This window comes from Coenobita brevimanus, chromosome 71 (genome assembly GCF_032717465.1).
Source record: "Coenobita brevimanus isolate Jiangsu-jjx chromosome 71, ASM3271746v2, whole genome shotgun sequence".
Lineage (NCBI taxonomy): Eukaryota > Metazoa > Arthropoda > Malacostraca > Decapoda > Coenobitidae > Coenobita > Coenobita brevimanus.
Window position 1 is genome coordinate 54,272,429 of NC_137024.1, and position 16,723 is coordinate 54,289,151.

The 16,723-nt window shown below is 42.5% G+C and overlaps 1 protein-coding gene across 1 annotated transcript in view; it reads left to right on the forward strand.

Moving 5' to 3' along the window:
• The window catches only part of LOC145406781 (diuretic hormone receptor-like), a 208,447-nt gene that overhangs the window by 180,645 nt on the left and 11,079 nt on the right, over window positions 1-16,723 (forward strand). The window contains exons 8-9 of the mRNA XM_080277878.1: window positions 11,030-11,197; window positions 13,808-13,977. Of these exons, the coding sequence (XP_080134004.1) occupies window positions 11,030-11,197; window positions 13,808-13,977 (338 nt within the window). The remainder of the gene's footprint in view (window positions 1-11,029; window positions 11,198-13,807; window positions 13,978-16,723) is intronic.

The following is a 16,723-nucleotide window of genomic DNA, read 5'->3' on the forward strand; positions in this document are numbered from 1 at the left end:
ACAGAATATTATACGTGTCTATAAATATCAAATGCTCTCGATCATGTCAAACTCAACAGTGAAAAAAAAAAAAAAGTGTACCCGAACTAAATTTCCTGTCGTTCCAAAAATAGCGAAAAAAAAAAGTTTGTCGGTAAAATGGAGAGTGACATAATTGCTCGACCGGGTGATTAGGCTTGTGACCGGCTAAACACGAGCGAACTGGCCATTACACACGGCAAATATTACAGCTGCAAACTTGGTGCCCGGAACAGTTTTTAGGCGGAGTTGGTTGGGGATCATAGGAAGCTAGTTACCTCCACGTGGCCATACTATACCTCTCTCTCTCTCTCTCTCTCTCTCACACACACACACACACACACACACACACAAAACTAGATGATATTGTTGTGAATAGGAAGGCCCCGTTGTGGTGATGGAGTTAGTGAAGGCTATATCCAACCTCTGCAGTTTGACAAGTCTCTTCTAAGTTGAATAAAATCATCTAGAGATAACAAGAACAAAACTACCTAAAAATCCTTGGAAAGATGTTAATCAGGACAACGAAAAAACAACAGTCGCATCTTTAATTATGGACAGAAATAATGAATGCTGTGAAGGAAATAAAACAGCCACAATAACAATTACCGAGGAAAAAGAAATAACCAAAATTTTCTCTTATACGCACGACGGAGCAACAGTAATTACATTTTATACGCAAGGCATGGCAAATCGAAAGCTTAAGTGGAAAGTGAACGGATGCGTAAGCCATTTCACTGGGTATTGTTTAATTCATTCCTGTAGCGTTCCGGACATGAATATCGATCCACCTCACGGTGATAAATAAAAAGACAGTGAGCAATAATTCTAGAACCCAGGGATGCGATCTTTGGAGAAAAAAACTTTTCTGAACATTACGTTAGATTCGTAGTTGTTAGACTGCTGAGTTAGAATGCTGATATCGAGCGAAGGCCGCTTTCGGTGGCCTTTAAGCAAGTTATAATAATAATAATAATAATAATAATAATAATTCACAACAGCAGCCACATTACAAAACCCACAGAAAAAACAACAATTACGTCCACAAACACGATAATGCCAACCCTTCAAACATCTGCCCACACACAACACAACTGTTTACACACACACACACACACACACACACACACACGATACAGCCATGTTTGCAGCCGCCTAAAAATTACGTCTTTTATTTTGCCGGCAGTCAGACGGCCACAACAACAACCTTCAATAAACGGAGGAGTGTTTATCTGTCCATTTTTTACAATGATCTCAACATCATTAACTCGTTTACTATGATGGTGTCTTTGTTTATTTACTTATCTATTTCGTACGCTACTCTTGCCATCTCGAACGATTTTTTTGTTTTTTTGTGCCAGAAGAACCTGTCGTAGTGACGGTATTAACCCCTTGAATCCTGCAATTTTCTTTTTAATAGTTACTCCTGCAGCCTACAGACGATTTTACTCAGCTCAAGGGAATCCTCCTGTAGTAAAAGGGTTAATGAAATCTGTATCTAACCCCTTTTAGTTTAAAAAAAAACATACAGTAAAACAAAGTACATCACAAAAGCAAAATATTAATTAAAGGGGTTCAGCTGAATTATTACCCAACAGATAATGTAACTTGCGATTTTCCTCGTTGTTTTTCCTCAGGTTCAGATTCTCACTGAGGAGTAAAGCAATTTCTCCTCACATTTCCCGTAGACTTTGAGTGAAACCTGAGCCATCATTTATTTCGTAAGAGACCTTGGAAGTACGCGTCTTACCTCACATCTTCCAGGTCTCAGTTTTCTTGTAAGATACTCCTGAAGTGTTTACTCACTCTGCACATACACACACACACACACACACACACACACACACACACACACACACACTCATTCCCAAAACAAAGAATATTTTTCCAACACATAACTCTTCATAAATATTCAAAATTTGGCTTTCGCAATTTGACCACTTTTGCATTAAATAATTTCCAGTTTTACAGAATCAGTAAAAAGCAGTAAATAAAAACAAAGCATTACTATTCCGATAAAAATAATTGGTTGTCTATCCCTTCATTTCAGCATTTTTTATACCCAAGTTAAAAAAGTTCCCGAATTTCTATTATATATATTTTTAACGCAAGTAAAAATACGTAGCAAAATACAATCCTTGTGCTGAGTAATGCTTAACATTTTCTGGTAATCTGTTACTCTTTTCATTTCTCAGTTATTTCTGTTTTTCTTACGTACTACCAAACTTCCACCAACCCAACTATGAATATAAACAACAACGTCTTAATGTACCAGGTTAAAAATGTACAAAAAGGAGTTAATAATAATAATAATAATAATAATAATAAATATAATAACACCTAATGCTACAACAATCGAAGCTACTGTACAGGAATAAATTTATGATAATGATAAAAAAATATTATTATTATTATTATTATTATTATTATTATTATCATTATTATTTATTAAAGTGCATTCTTCGATCGCTTACCTGAGCTGTGCAAGGACGAACAAACAGGGCTGTGGGGCAGATAATGGGCTGGTGTTTTGGGCTGGGTAAGGGAGAGGTAGCCCACATCAAATCTCACATCTGGAGGTGGAGAAAAGAGGGCTGTCAGCTTACCACTGCTTGTCTCACGGCTCCTCAATTAAGAGTCTTTGACCCGTTTTCTCATTCAGTAAACAGACTCTCTAGCAACTCTTCCTCAGCGATTTATTTTTTGGATCCGGCTGGTTAATATCATCTTTATACCTTACTTATGCAGAATATGGCGATATTAGAATGATTTAAGTAACACAAAAGACAACTGATATGTATAACAAGCAAAACAAATCGCTTAGGAAGAGGAGTTGTGGAGCTTCCTTAACCGACAAGATTACGAGCTTTTGTTAGTAAAGCAGAATTATGGGAAGACAGAAATAGACATAGACAGGAGTGGACAGAAAGGGCTGGGAAAGTGATGAAAAGAGAACAGGCAAGGTGATAAGAAAGTATTTGCAATGTGACTGTTAAAACCAAAGATTTTTTTTCCTGAAACTTCGGCTGAGAAGTAACACAGATGGCCAAAGTTCTAACATCAATAAAAATCAGCATCAACGAGGTGGTGGTCAAATAAATAAGGACTGGAATGCTGATCGAAACCAAGAGATAAATTCCATTCTATGACAGTGACCAGCTTACGGACATGAATTTCGTTGGCAGAGTTTTAGCCGATTTTTAACGGGATCCACCGACAGATGCCACAAAAATACCCTGCAAACATCACCATATCAGTCCAAAAGGAGAATACCCCAAGCACGTTTCAGAACTGAGGGTTTGATTAGCGCCCAAGCTGTGACATGAGAAAGTGTGCGACGACATCTCTTGATAGTGAATGGGTGGACTGGGGAGTATCAAGGAAGGGACTGGTCAATACCCACAACGTAATAAAATAATACATCAGAGTTCGAATACGGATGAAAACTAGTACAAGCATCCATATACAAATTAACACGGTCACTGGGAGAGGCCAAATGTAAATAATAATAATAATAACAAGTAAAAATGAAGATATAAAACTGATATGGAATATGTGAGTGAGATTAAAGTATGATGGAGTGACGGAGGACGAACTGCACACATCAATGTCATTGTCTCTCGCATCAACGGGGAGAGACTGGGAGAGATTGGAGGGGAGAGGAGAGACTAGAGGGAGAGATAGGAGGGAGAGAGGACCTTGGAAGTAGAGTGAGATTGGAGGGAGAGGGGATACTGAAGGGAGGATATGAGACTGGAGTATAGATGGGAGATTGGAGTGAGGGTGAGAGACTGGGGGAGGAGAATAGATTGAGGGTGAGAGACTGGAGAGAAAGCGAGAGATTAGAGGGAGGATGAAAACTGGAAGGTAAGAAACTGGAGAGTGGGTGAGAGACTTAAGGGCGAGTGAAAGATAAGAGAGAGGGTGGTAAAATTGGAGGCAAGGTGAGAGACAGGAGGAAATGTTAGAAGATGAAAGTGAGAGACTGGAGAGTCAGTGAGAGAGACTAAAGAGAGAGTGAGAGACTTGAGGAAAGGTAACAGAGTGGAGGGAAAGTGGGAGAAAACTGAAAGAAAATGAAAGAGAGAAAAAGGAGGGAAAGAAAAAAACGAAGAGAACGAGAAGAAAAAACAGTAGAAAAATAATTGAGTAGCTGAAAGTTGGGGGAGAGAGAGAGAGAGAGAGAGAGAGAGAGAGAGGTATAAAGGGGTGCATTGTTTACTCTTATTCCAGAGTGATGACCTGTGCATTATGTAGCACCTCCCACCCTATTGTTATCCACCCCGCCACCTCTATCTTCCACCTCTACCTTGCACCTCTATCTTGCACCTCAATTTTGCACCTCATTCTTGCACCTACATCTTGCACCTCTATCTTGCACCTCGATCTTGCATCTCTATCTTGCACCTTTATCTTACACCTCTATCTTGCATCTTTGTCTCGCACCTCAATCTTGCACCTCTATCTTGCACCTCAATCTTGTACCTTTATCCTGCATCTCAATCTTGCACCTCTATGTTGCACCTTTTTCTTGCACCTTTGCCTTATTTGTCTGTCTTGCATCTTTATCTTGCATCTCAGTATTTATCAGTCTTGTACCTTCCCCGTACCTGTATATGGCACCTCTATCTCGCACCTGTACGAAGCACCTGCATGACTATCCTGCTCCTTTATATTGCACATCTTATCTTCCTCACTTCCATCCTTTTTTCTTTCCTTTCTCGTCTCTCCCATATTCCACTTGTATCTGTATCTCACACATATGTCTTGCACCTAACACATCTATCTCGATCCATTTCACATTCTCTCTCTCTCTCTCTCTCTCTCTCTCTCTCTCTCTCTCTCTTCATTTCCATTACCAGAAAATCCTTAGGCAAATTTCTCCTTCGATCTTCTCTCTCTCTCTCTCTCTCTCTCTCTCTCTCTCTCTCTCTCTCTCTCTCTCTCTCTCTCTCTCCTTCATTTCCATCAACAGAAAATCCTCAGGCAATTTCTCCTTCTCTCTCTCTCTCTCTCTCTCTCTCTCTCTCTCTCTCTCTCTCTCCTTCTTCATTTCCATCAACAGAAAATCCTTAGGCAATTTCTCTTCTCTCTCTCTCTCTCTCTCTCCTTCTTCATTTCCATCAAAAGAAAATCCTTAGGCAATTTCTCTCTCTCTCTCTTCATTTCCATCACCAGAAAACCCTTAGACAATTTCTCCTCTCTCTCTCTCTCTCTCTCTCTATCTCTCCCCTTCTTCATTTCCATCACCAGAAAACCCTTAGGCAATTTCTCCTTCGATCTTCTCTCTCTCTCTCTCTCTCTCTCTCTCTCTCTCTCTCTCTCTGCTTCATTTCCATTACCAGAAAATCCTTAGGCAAATTTCTCCTTCGATCTTCTCCCTATTCTCTCTCTCTCTCTCTCTCTCTCTCTCTCTCTCTCTCTCTCCCCTTCTTCATTTCCATCACCAGAAAACCCTTAGGCAATTTCTCCTCTCTCTCTCTCTCTCTCTCTCTCTCTCTCTCTCTCTCTCTCTCTCTCTCTCACTATTAATCGTTTTATTGCCCTCTCCCTTCCCACCCTTCCTGATCGACAGACTCCCATCTTTTCAATTACCAATATTTCACCCCTGTTATATTCAGTTTTGTTGTTTTTAATTAAAGTCTGTCGTCCTGGTGTTTTTTAGATGCTTCTCACGCTAGTATTTGGACATAAATACACATACACGTACATATGTACTGTATACACACTTAAGCATACACACACACACACACACACACACACACACACACACACACACACATCCAAGTTTTTTCACATATGTAAAAGTCGTACCTCAGTTCATCTATATTTTAATCCATCTTAACTTTGACGCCTCTTTTTTTGCTTTTTCGTTTCCTTTCTTTCTCTCTCTCTCCCTCTCTCTCTCTCTCTCTCCCTCTCTCTCAATCTTCTCCCCTTTCATCTCTTCCCCTCTTTCATAACGAACCTTCAACCTAATTCACTTCCACACCCTCTCTCTCACTCTCTTATCTTATTCCCTATATATATATATATATATATATAATTTCCCCTAACCTTCAGTTCATTTTCTCCCCTATTGCTTTCAAAGATCTCATAACTCCCATTTTTGTCTGTCTCATACATGTTATGTTTCTTTTTTTTCACTTGTTTCCCTTGTCCTTTTATTCTTCCTTCCCTACTGCACTTTCCGTTCTCTTCCTTATCTCACTTTCACTGTTTCACTTCTTCTCACATTTCCTTTATCCTTTCTTTTTTTCTTCTCCCCTGTCATACATTCTTCTCAATCTCATTTCTCTCATAATTCCTCTCATTACCACTTCTTCCTTACCTCATGTCCACCATATCCCCCCATTTCCCCTTCTTCCTTACCCTTCCCTCCTTCTCTCTCCCTCCACTACCACACATTCCCCTCAGTTCCCCCCCCCCTCTCTTTTTCGTATGATTTCCTCCCTCTTTTTCTCTCTCTTCCATTTCCCCTTCTTTATCTCATTTTCATCACATCCTCTTTTCAGTTATACTTCGCTCTCCCTCTCCTATCACACATTTCCCTCAAATCTCTCTCTCTCTCTCTCTCTCTCTCTCTCTCTCTCTCTCTCTCTCTTTATAGCATTATTTTTCTCCTTTCTTTATTTCATTTCCACCCTATTTCTTCACCTTTTTCCTTGTTATTCCTTCTCTCTCCCAACGCAATCACATATTCCCTCAAATCTCCCCTCTCTCTCCCTTATAGCCACCCTTGTCGCTTCCCCTCAACGTCCCTCGTTCCAATTCCTCGTCTGTAGTCCTACCCAAGTTCCTCCCCTTCTCTCCCCTCAGATTCCCCTTCCTCCCTGACAACCCTCCCGGCACTTATTCCCTCTGTCTTACATTCTCTTCCACAGGTCTTCTTCCAATTATCCTCCCTCCCTCTCTACCTTTCTCCCTTCCTTCTTCCTTCCTTCCTTCTTCCCATCCCTTCCTTCTTCCCATCCCTTCCTTCCTTCCTTCATCTTGCATAAAGCTTCTGCCACGACCAGGCAAGTTAGTTTTTTTTCTTATCCCTCCTCCAGTCTCTTCTCATTTCCAGATTACTCTTATTTTTCTTAATAAACTTCCATCCAAATTATTAACGTCAGTCCATTAATATCTTCCATGTAAAATACATCTCATCTTTTAAAAAGGTCTCCTTCTATCCACCTCCTTCTCTCCTTCCAAATTATTTTTTAATACGTCTCCTTCCCTCCCTCCCTTCAATATTACACCAATCTCAAACTCTTCTCCACTCCTTAGTTTCTTCCTTCTAAATAACGTTTTATTCAACAAGCCTCCTTCAGCCTCTCTCTTTCAAGTTTCTTTCATTTTTCTACAAGCTGTCTTCCATCCCTTCCTGTTACTCAGATTCTGTGTAAACCTTCTCCCATTCCTTCCCTTCTTTCTTCTGTCTCTCCTTCCTTCCTTCCATCCTTCGGAAGTACATTTTTTTGACAAGCATATTCTCGTCTCGTTATTTCCTCCCAAACTGCACTGTTAACAAGTCTCCTCCCCACCCTTCCTTCATTACAATTGTATTACCGTATATTTTCACTCGCTAATCTGCTTCCATCACTTGTTTACTTTCAAATTACGTATCTTTTAACAAGTTTCCTGCCATCTCATCTCTTCCTTCTAAACTATACGGTACTTCTTTAATGTTTCTTCCTACTTCATTACTTCCTTCCAAGCAACATCTTTTTCTAACAAGTTTCCTCCCATCCCATCCCTTCCTCCCATCCAAACTGCATACCTTCCTAAGTAGCCATTCCTTTAGTTTCCTCCTCTCACGAACCCTCCCTCTCCTACTCAGTCTCTCCTCTCCTGCCTAACCTACAACACCGCCCCAGATTCCTTGTCAAACCACACAAGTGTCTACTCAGCACGGCTCCCCCTTCCCTCCTACATAATTTCCCCACATCTTTTATATTTCTTGGTGTATTTATGCCTTCCCCTTGTTTGTCTTCGTGGGGAAAACAAATAATTTCACATATCCTCCAAATCCATTCGTCAGATCACAAAAAAGATGGAAGTAGATGAAAAGGGAAGGCCTCTAAAATTGTGTGTGAGAGAGTGGCAGGGTGCGTGTAAGGGGACAGAGTGTGTGGATGTGTGGAAGTGTGTTGGTGCGCGTTCTTGTTCGTGTGTACTTGGGTAAAGGAGGGTTTCAGGTTCACGTACACATAACCACTCCTCTTTAACCATCCAAAGCATCTGAAGCTGTTAGTGATGGATGGCAGGGTATAACGCGAATCTAATATAACGGTTGGGCTATAGGCTAGTTGCGGTGATTCAGATATATCATTAATCGGGTAAACTGGGAGTTACGAATTATATACATGTACATTATACTCATCTCTCTCTCTCTCTCTCTCTCTCTCTCTCTCTCTCTCTCCACCAGTACCATCTGTCCTTCCTAATCCCCACACACACGCCGCCAAAGCCCCTGCCAACACCTCAGCCTCACCCAATATGGCACCTTCCGTCTCCTGTCCTCACAACATCCAAGTTTCACTCTCTCCTGACACCAACCCCTCTGACAACATCTCTGATACATCTCCACTATCCTGGCAACATCTCACAGCACTTAATATCTCTGCTGACAACATCACTGACATTTTATCTCATGCCAACATCTAACAGTACTTTACGTCCCTGCCCACATAATCTCTGACAACACATATCTCTCCATGCAGCATCTGACAGCACATTCATTGCATCTCTCCTGACAGCAACATCTCTGATATCATAATTAATCTCTCCAAGCATCATCTCTGACATCACAAATTATCTTCCCTAACACCATTCCTGACAACCATATCCCTCCTGGAAATGTCTCTAACAACACAGCATATCTCTCCTGACGCTATTTCTGATAACACATTTTACCGCTCTTGATTACATCTGATTTCAGTAATCCCTTCTCTTTTCCTCACCTTAATATTTTTCTTGTCTGACAGCACTTTCTCCCGCGACAATTCTATCTCTCTGCCTGACATCATCACTATCTCCCATTTCCACCCCATTTCCACCTTCTGTTGCAGCGCCAGTCTTTCCTGCACTACTTGTTCTCCTGACAGCTCCCCTTCTGACAACGCTTTCGGTTTCCTGACACCATTTGCTCTGACAACAAGTTCTTTTCACTTAACACTGGCTGCGACGGCTCTGAAGTGAATGGAACCGTCGTCGTAAAGTGGACTATAATACGACGTTTCTTATTCTCTGTCAACATGTTAATTGTAGTACTTTGTAACATCATCAGTACCATAGTTTTCTGTTCTTAAAATTGCTTTATGTTCATTGAAATTAACGGAAAGTATGCAATTCACAGTCAAAGGAGTTAACAACGCCTCTTCTGACAGTTTGTTCACTCTAGAAAACATTTCCCCTCACAATATTTTGTATTCTGAGAACATTTCCCTTCCCATCAAAACTTTATTACCTGGCAAAAGCCATACTTTTCCATCTGACAACCATGTCCTCCCTGACAACTAGGCAGGGACAAACGTTCGCCTACTTTCCACGGCGTCTACTTTACATTCAGAACATGTCTGTCACTTTCCTCCCAGACGCATCGTATCAAAGACATGTATACCAAGTCTCGCCCAGTTTAGTCAATAAAGTAACAAAAGTAAAGTAACAAATAAAAGGGACGAAATATCAAGCGAACTTTTGCATTATGGATACTCTCTTTCTTTACAATATTCTTAATTACAAATTCTTTTCCACCAACACACACATCTCCCCCTTCTCTTTTTTTTTAGATATACCTTCTGCAACTCTTCAATAATTCCTCTCTCACTCCCTCTCACAATCAGCACCCCCCGACACACTCCCTTCATCTCTCAGTCCCCCTCCATCGCCCCTCCCCCCAGCACCCAAACAGCTACCCTCCTGCCTATCCCCTATCCTCTGTCACTAGTCCCTTTCAGATCCCCCTTTCAGTCTCTTGATATCCCTTCCCTCTCATTCAATCAGACACCTCCCATCTCGCCATGCCTCCTCCTATCCTCCATCCATCACCTCCCCATCCATCACTTTCCTACCCTTATCTCACCTCTTGCTCTCCTTGCTATCTTATCTCACTGCCTCCTCGTCGCTCTCATCCCTCTGCCTCTTCGTCTCCCTCCCATTCGTACCTCGCCAGCAATGCCTTTTCGCTGCTCAACAGTCGTTCCTTATTCATTGTTCAATCCTAACTATTCATTATCCCACTTTCCTCATTTCTCTCATTCCACATTCCTTCACTCCCTCTCTCCCGTCCTCAGCACTCACAACTTCTCACCACTCACAACATTTCATCACTCACCTCATGCCCTCATCCCTCTTCATCACTCATACTACCTCAACCATTCTCCTTTCTCCTCTCTTCTCACCTCTAATCTTCACATCACTCACCCCTTAAGCCACTGTCCCTTCTCACCCCTCATGTATCTCCTATCTATTCCTATTTACTTTTCACACTTCCTCAACACTCACACACACCCTCTATCTGCACACACACACTCTCACCTACACACCCCCTCTTCCGGAACTCTTCCTCTTTCCTCCTGTTCCCTCCGCCTCTCCTCCCACTGCTCCCTTCCCTCCCTCTCTCCTCCCACTCCTCTTCCCTCTCCTCTCCTCCCAATCCTCCTCTTCCCTCCCCCTCTCCTCCCACTCCTCGTACACCCCACTTAGTGTTATTTCCCCCTAACTCCTCTCGCCACCCTCGGCGCACTCACTCTCCCTCACAGCTCCCTATAACGACAAATTCAACTATAGCAGATTGAGTTCTAGAAGACTGATACTTTGAAGACTGAAACGCGGCAAAAATTGTTCTTCTTCCATAATCACCCTCGCGTAATTGATAAGGAATAAAGCTACACATCATCATAATAATCATCATCATCATCATCTCCATCACTATCACCATCATCATCATCATCATCACCATCCTCTAACCACACATACACTCACTCCTCACCACTTCCCCTCACCATCCCTCTCCCTCTCACAGGTGCTAATCACCAAGCTGCGCTCAGCCAACACGGTAGAGACTCAGCGCTACCGCAAGGCCACCAAGGCTCTGCTAGTGCTGATTCCCCTGTTGGGCCTCACCTACATGCTGATGATCGTACTACCGCAGGAGCTCGAGCATGTCCGCGCCGTCCTCCTCTCCACCCAGGTATGGAGTGTTGATATAGATGACGTTATACAGGAGGCGAAGTGGTTCTTAGGAAGGTGTTACATGTGAAGTGTTACTTGCAGTTACTTCAGGTGAGGTGTTACAGGTAAGGCGTTACTTCAGGTGAGGTGTTACAGGTGAGGCGATACTTCAGGTGAGGTGCTCCTTACAGGTGAAACGCTACGCACGTCATACAGACTAGGTACTGCTTACTGCTTACTAGTCGGATGCAATTTACAACAGTGATATGACCTCGCCGTCCTCCCATAGGCCTGATTACCTCGCCCGGGACGAAGTCCGGAGAGGTATTGTTTATGGTCGTTTCTCTGTCTGTTTCTTTACTTGTTTGTTGGCAACATTACGGAAAAACGGCTGAATGAAATCATATGAAACCTTCGGGATATGTGGGCACTGGTTCCAAAAGGAACTGATTTAAATGTGGCGGTAATGTCTTCAAGTCTGAAAGGTTAAATGCAAGGTCAAGGAGTTTCACAGAATGAGTTCTTGAATGTGAAGTTAGTTGCACCATTACCGTAGAGTTTAATTGGGAGTTCCACAGGGCAAGTTGAAACTGAAGTTATTAGCGACTTTAATTGTTTACTGACACTAAATGGCAGTACTGAATCAGTATTTAACAGCACTAAACTAACTGCTATCGGGCGAGGTTTGCTGTGCCCCGCACCACTTGTTATTATTAAAGGTGAAGTGCTACCCATCGGTCGGGGACTACTTATGGGTCAGATGTTGCTTCCAAATAAACATAACGTATTACTTACAAAACAGGTACTACTTACACGTCATTTGGCATACCCAGCAAGGTCAGTCGACTCTTCCACACCAGATACTCAAACTCTGTCAAATAAAAACATTTCTCCCTAGTCTGTCGCTACGCCAACGTCACTAACTCTATACTTCTGTGATATTAGTAAAGCGACAACAATTTCCTCGAGACCATCATTATTTACTTGGGTCAGTGCCATCACCTTAGCTACTCCTGCCACTGTACTTACGTATTCCATCCATCTCAGTTCCCCTACCCATATCTAGGTCACACATTCTACCTTTAATAGCCTGTAACTACTCATAAACACTTAAACAGCCCTTCATCTACTCATTCTAGTCACCATACACAAATAGTTCATTATCTTTCCTCTCACATACATCACACAAGGTTACATATCATGCACACTACAGAAAAATCCATTACAATGTCAAAGACGTGCTGTAGACCGATATATATATATATATATATATATATATATATATATATATATATATATATATATATATATATATATATATATATATATATATATATCTCTCTCTCTCTCTCAGGTAAAAGGCTAAGCCAGAACCACTTTACTGATCCGATAAAAAACTGCTGAATGTACTAAAAGTAAGGACCTAATCCTGATACTGTTGCACTGGTATTAGCGATGCAACGTATTTTCATTATCATGCCACCGTTAATGGCTGTTTTCATCTGCAATTTAACTTCCGTTCATTCATTCAGTATGGATAGTTTTTAGTCTTTGTGGAACGTTTTTGTTAGACACGTAATACCAGGACATAACGTGTCTACGGAAAGTGTGCACTGATGGAGTCAAACGCTTATTTAATTTTTCTAGAGTTACCAATGGTTTTAGCCGCAACACCAGGAATAAACCTACATAAGTCCATAAATGACATTTCGTGATAAAAAAAACAAATAAACACACACACACACACACACTACGGTATCTGTGGTGACGCGAACATTGTGTGGTGTCTACCTGCCTCCAGGGTACTCCTCTACCAACACCTTTTATATAAAGCCACAATACACCTACACCGGCCCACCACACACTCACAAACACCACACAACAGGCACACACTCACAGCCACCACACAACCACACCCATCACACACACCTACCACACACCTACACCAACCACACACTCAAAACCACCACACACCCGCAACTATACCGACACTCACCACACCCCCACACCCATTACCCACACCCCCACACCTGCCATACACCTCCAGCAAACAATTACACCACTTGCACACACATCTAAAATTGTTGTCCTCTCCACTTCTTTATCGCCCCCACTAGTACTCTCTGCCCTAACATCTAACACAATCTCCACCTCTCCAGCTAAATTTATAGTTTTCTCCATCCCTCCATCCATCACCACATCCACGTAGTTTCAGCCCCACCTCTCCATCAATCCTGTACGTTAATTCTCTCCACCTCTTCTCCACCTATTTCTCCACCACAGGATCTCTGGGTCACGTTGTTGTTTCCTCCCCAACTCTTGTTTTCTCCATCTTTCCATCACCCCCTTGATGCTCAAAATCTCAATCCATCCACTATCATCTCATGCCATCTCCACCCATTCATAACCTTCTCTAACTTCTCCATCAGCTCCAATTCTCTCCATCATCTCCGCCTGCTAATCTCTCTATCACAGGGGTTCTGAGTGGAGCTATTATATTTCCTCTCAACCCCTCCATCACCTACTTTTCTTCCTCCCTACAGTCCCCCTTTTACGTCTCACCATCCCTCTACCTAGCACCATCTCCACTCCTCCACTACATCTCCACCTGCTGTTCTCTCCACCACAGGGGTTCTGGGTGGCGCTGTTCTTCTGCTTCCTGAACAGCGAGGTACAGAACAGCATCCGGCACCACATCGAGCGGTGGAAGACAGCACGCGGACTGGCCGACCCCCGCCACCCCTCCGTCAGGCAACGAGACGAGTCGCCGCGGCCACATAAGACTGACTTGTGCTCCAGGTGTGTAAGGGGCTGGGACAGGTGAGGGGACAGGTATGTACGGGGCTGGGACAGGTGTATATGGGACTGGGACAGGTCACGGGAACAGGTGTGTACGGGACTGGGACAGGAGCGGGACAGTTGTGTTGGGCGATGGTGATAGGTGTGTAGGGGTAATGACGGGTGTGTGGGGATGATAGAAGGTGTACAGAGAGGTGGTGAAAGGTGTGGTGAATGGGTGTAACATGTGATATGTTTAGGATGGTAGCATGTGGAGGGTAGAAATGCAGTGATGTAGCAGGTATACAGAGGTGGTGACAGGTGTGGGGACATGTGTGGGGGTGGTGAGAATTGTGGGAAGGTCTCGTGTACGGGGAAGGTGGGTGTGGGACAGTCAGGTATAAGCTGAGGGTGGTGTGTGTGTGTGTGTGTGTGTGTGTGTGTGTGTGTGTGTGTGTGTGTGTGTGTGTGTGCGCGTGTGTGTGTGTTTCCGGACGCGTCCTTTGACACATTTTTGGAGCCAAGACCAATGTGTGCAAGAGAGTGACAGTTGCGAATGAGCAAGAAACAGGTTAGAAAAAAGGCAACAGAGAGAGAGAGAGAGAGAGAGAGAGAGAGAGAGAGAGAGAGAGAGAGGACGCAGGCCAGGCGTGAAGAATACGACGTTAGTGTGAAAGGATCAGAGAAGCGAAGTAAAAAATACGGTAATGAGAAAACAGCCAAAGAAATCGAGAAAAAATAACCAAAACAGGCGAGAAGAGAGCCAGAATATGTGAGCTGAGAGTAAGAATGTGAGATGAGCACAAGAACTTATGAGCAGAAGGCAAGAGTTAGTATAAAATGAAAACGAAGCATGGGACTTGAGAGCGAATTACAAGACAGCGAAATACAAGTGAAAAAGAGAGATCAGTCAGCAACAGCAGGTAAGATAATTAACCAGAACAGGTGAATACATTAGCCGACACAGGTGAAAAGTACGGAAGAGAAGTAAACGAACAATATACTGTACACGTGCCAAAATTACCCAAGCAATGAGAATACGGAAAACTAATGAATGAACAATATGCAGGTGCCATAATTAACCCAAACGGGTGAGAAATAAAGAAAGAAAAACAAGTGAACATACTAATCACATCCCTACCATCCCATTCCCACTCCGGCGTAACACATTTCACTCAGAATCCTAAGGGAACACACACACCCGCTCCGGCATGTCATCATATCATCGATCCTGTTGCATCTAATTAAATCTATTTCATCGCTAATTTCCCCCAAAGCGCGTCAGGCTATCATGTCCCGTTGGTTGATCAGTCAGTCAGACAGTCAGCAAATACCCGATGGTTTACATGATCAGTTTCGAAGCGCCATTGACTCGTGTGTGTTCGGCAGATGGACACGTCAAATTATTTAACTCCCTGAATATCCCGCTGGAGTTAATGACGTGGTTCACTTTGCTTGTCTGTATGATCAGTTTTCCAGCAATTTTCTTTTACGAGCCTTAACCCATTCAGTTCGAGGACTTAATTTTCATTTTTTTTTTTTTTGCCTCCATCTGGCGTTTTCTTCCGTTTTCTTTTTTCTTTTTTTTTTCTTTTTTTGTGAGATTTTTTAGAAACTGGAATCGTTCAGTACTAACGGTCCATCTAATGTTGGATAAAATAGCTTGGTGCTTGTATGAATAAAACAATGGGTCATCGGAGTGAGGTGGTTAGCCCCTTGACAACAAGACGTCTCCCCAAAGCCAAATAAAAATCATCTGTTAACGGGATTAAAAAAAAATAAGTCAAAGGCGTCACCATATTAGTAAATCTGGAGGACTATTTCCAATCACTACAACTCTCCCTCAGCTAAATAAAAATTGTGTTGATAGCTGGTAATAAGGTGATAGAGACATCGATCTATTGCAAGGACTGAGACACAGAGACATCGATCTGTTGCAGGGATTAAGACATCTGGTAATCAGCCGGAAAGTCAATAACCTTAAGACGTAAACACAGTAGGATTGGGAGCGAGGTAATCGGATGGCCTTCTCTGACTAATTTCCTCATCTCCCCTTCAGTTCTCTCGCTTGTTCCTTACTCCTTTTCGTTTCTGGTGTCATATTTCTCTCCTGTCTTTTAATTATCGCATCTCCTCCACTCCTTGTTTCTTATCTGTTCTTCTATCTTTATCTAAATTCCTCTCTTTACCATTCCATTAGTCTTTATAGTTTTTTCCTGTTTCCTTTCTAGTCATAACCTTTTCTTACTTTTTTTTTCTTGTCTTTCCAGCTTTCTTCTTCTTGCCTTCTGCTCTCTCTTTTTTATATATATATATTTTTCTGTCTAAAATTTTATTCCTCTGCCTTTACTCTTTACTATCCCCTCCTTGGTCCCACTCTCACTTCATGCTTTTAACTCACTCAACCCTTCCAACACTAGCATTTTTCACCTTCCTCGTCTTTCATCCAATATTATTCCTACTTCCGCTTCCTCATTCCTCTCTCTCTCCACCCTCTCGTCCCTCCAGAATCTCTACTTACTCACCTTTCCATCCTCTCCTATCATCGCCGTTCATCTCCTCTTCCTCGTTCTTGTGTTATCATCATTTTCTTCCCCTCTTCATTAATTCTCTGTCAACTTGGACCTTCGTTATCACATTTTTTCCCTGTCCTCTTTTTTCACTGCCTCGTTATCACATTTTTCCCGTTCCTCTTTTTTTCAGTATCACTTTTTCATCGTCGTACCGGTATCTTTGCTGTCATTCCCTCCTTCATCTCCTCTTCTCC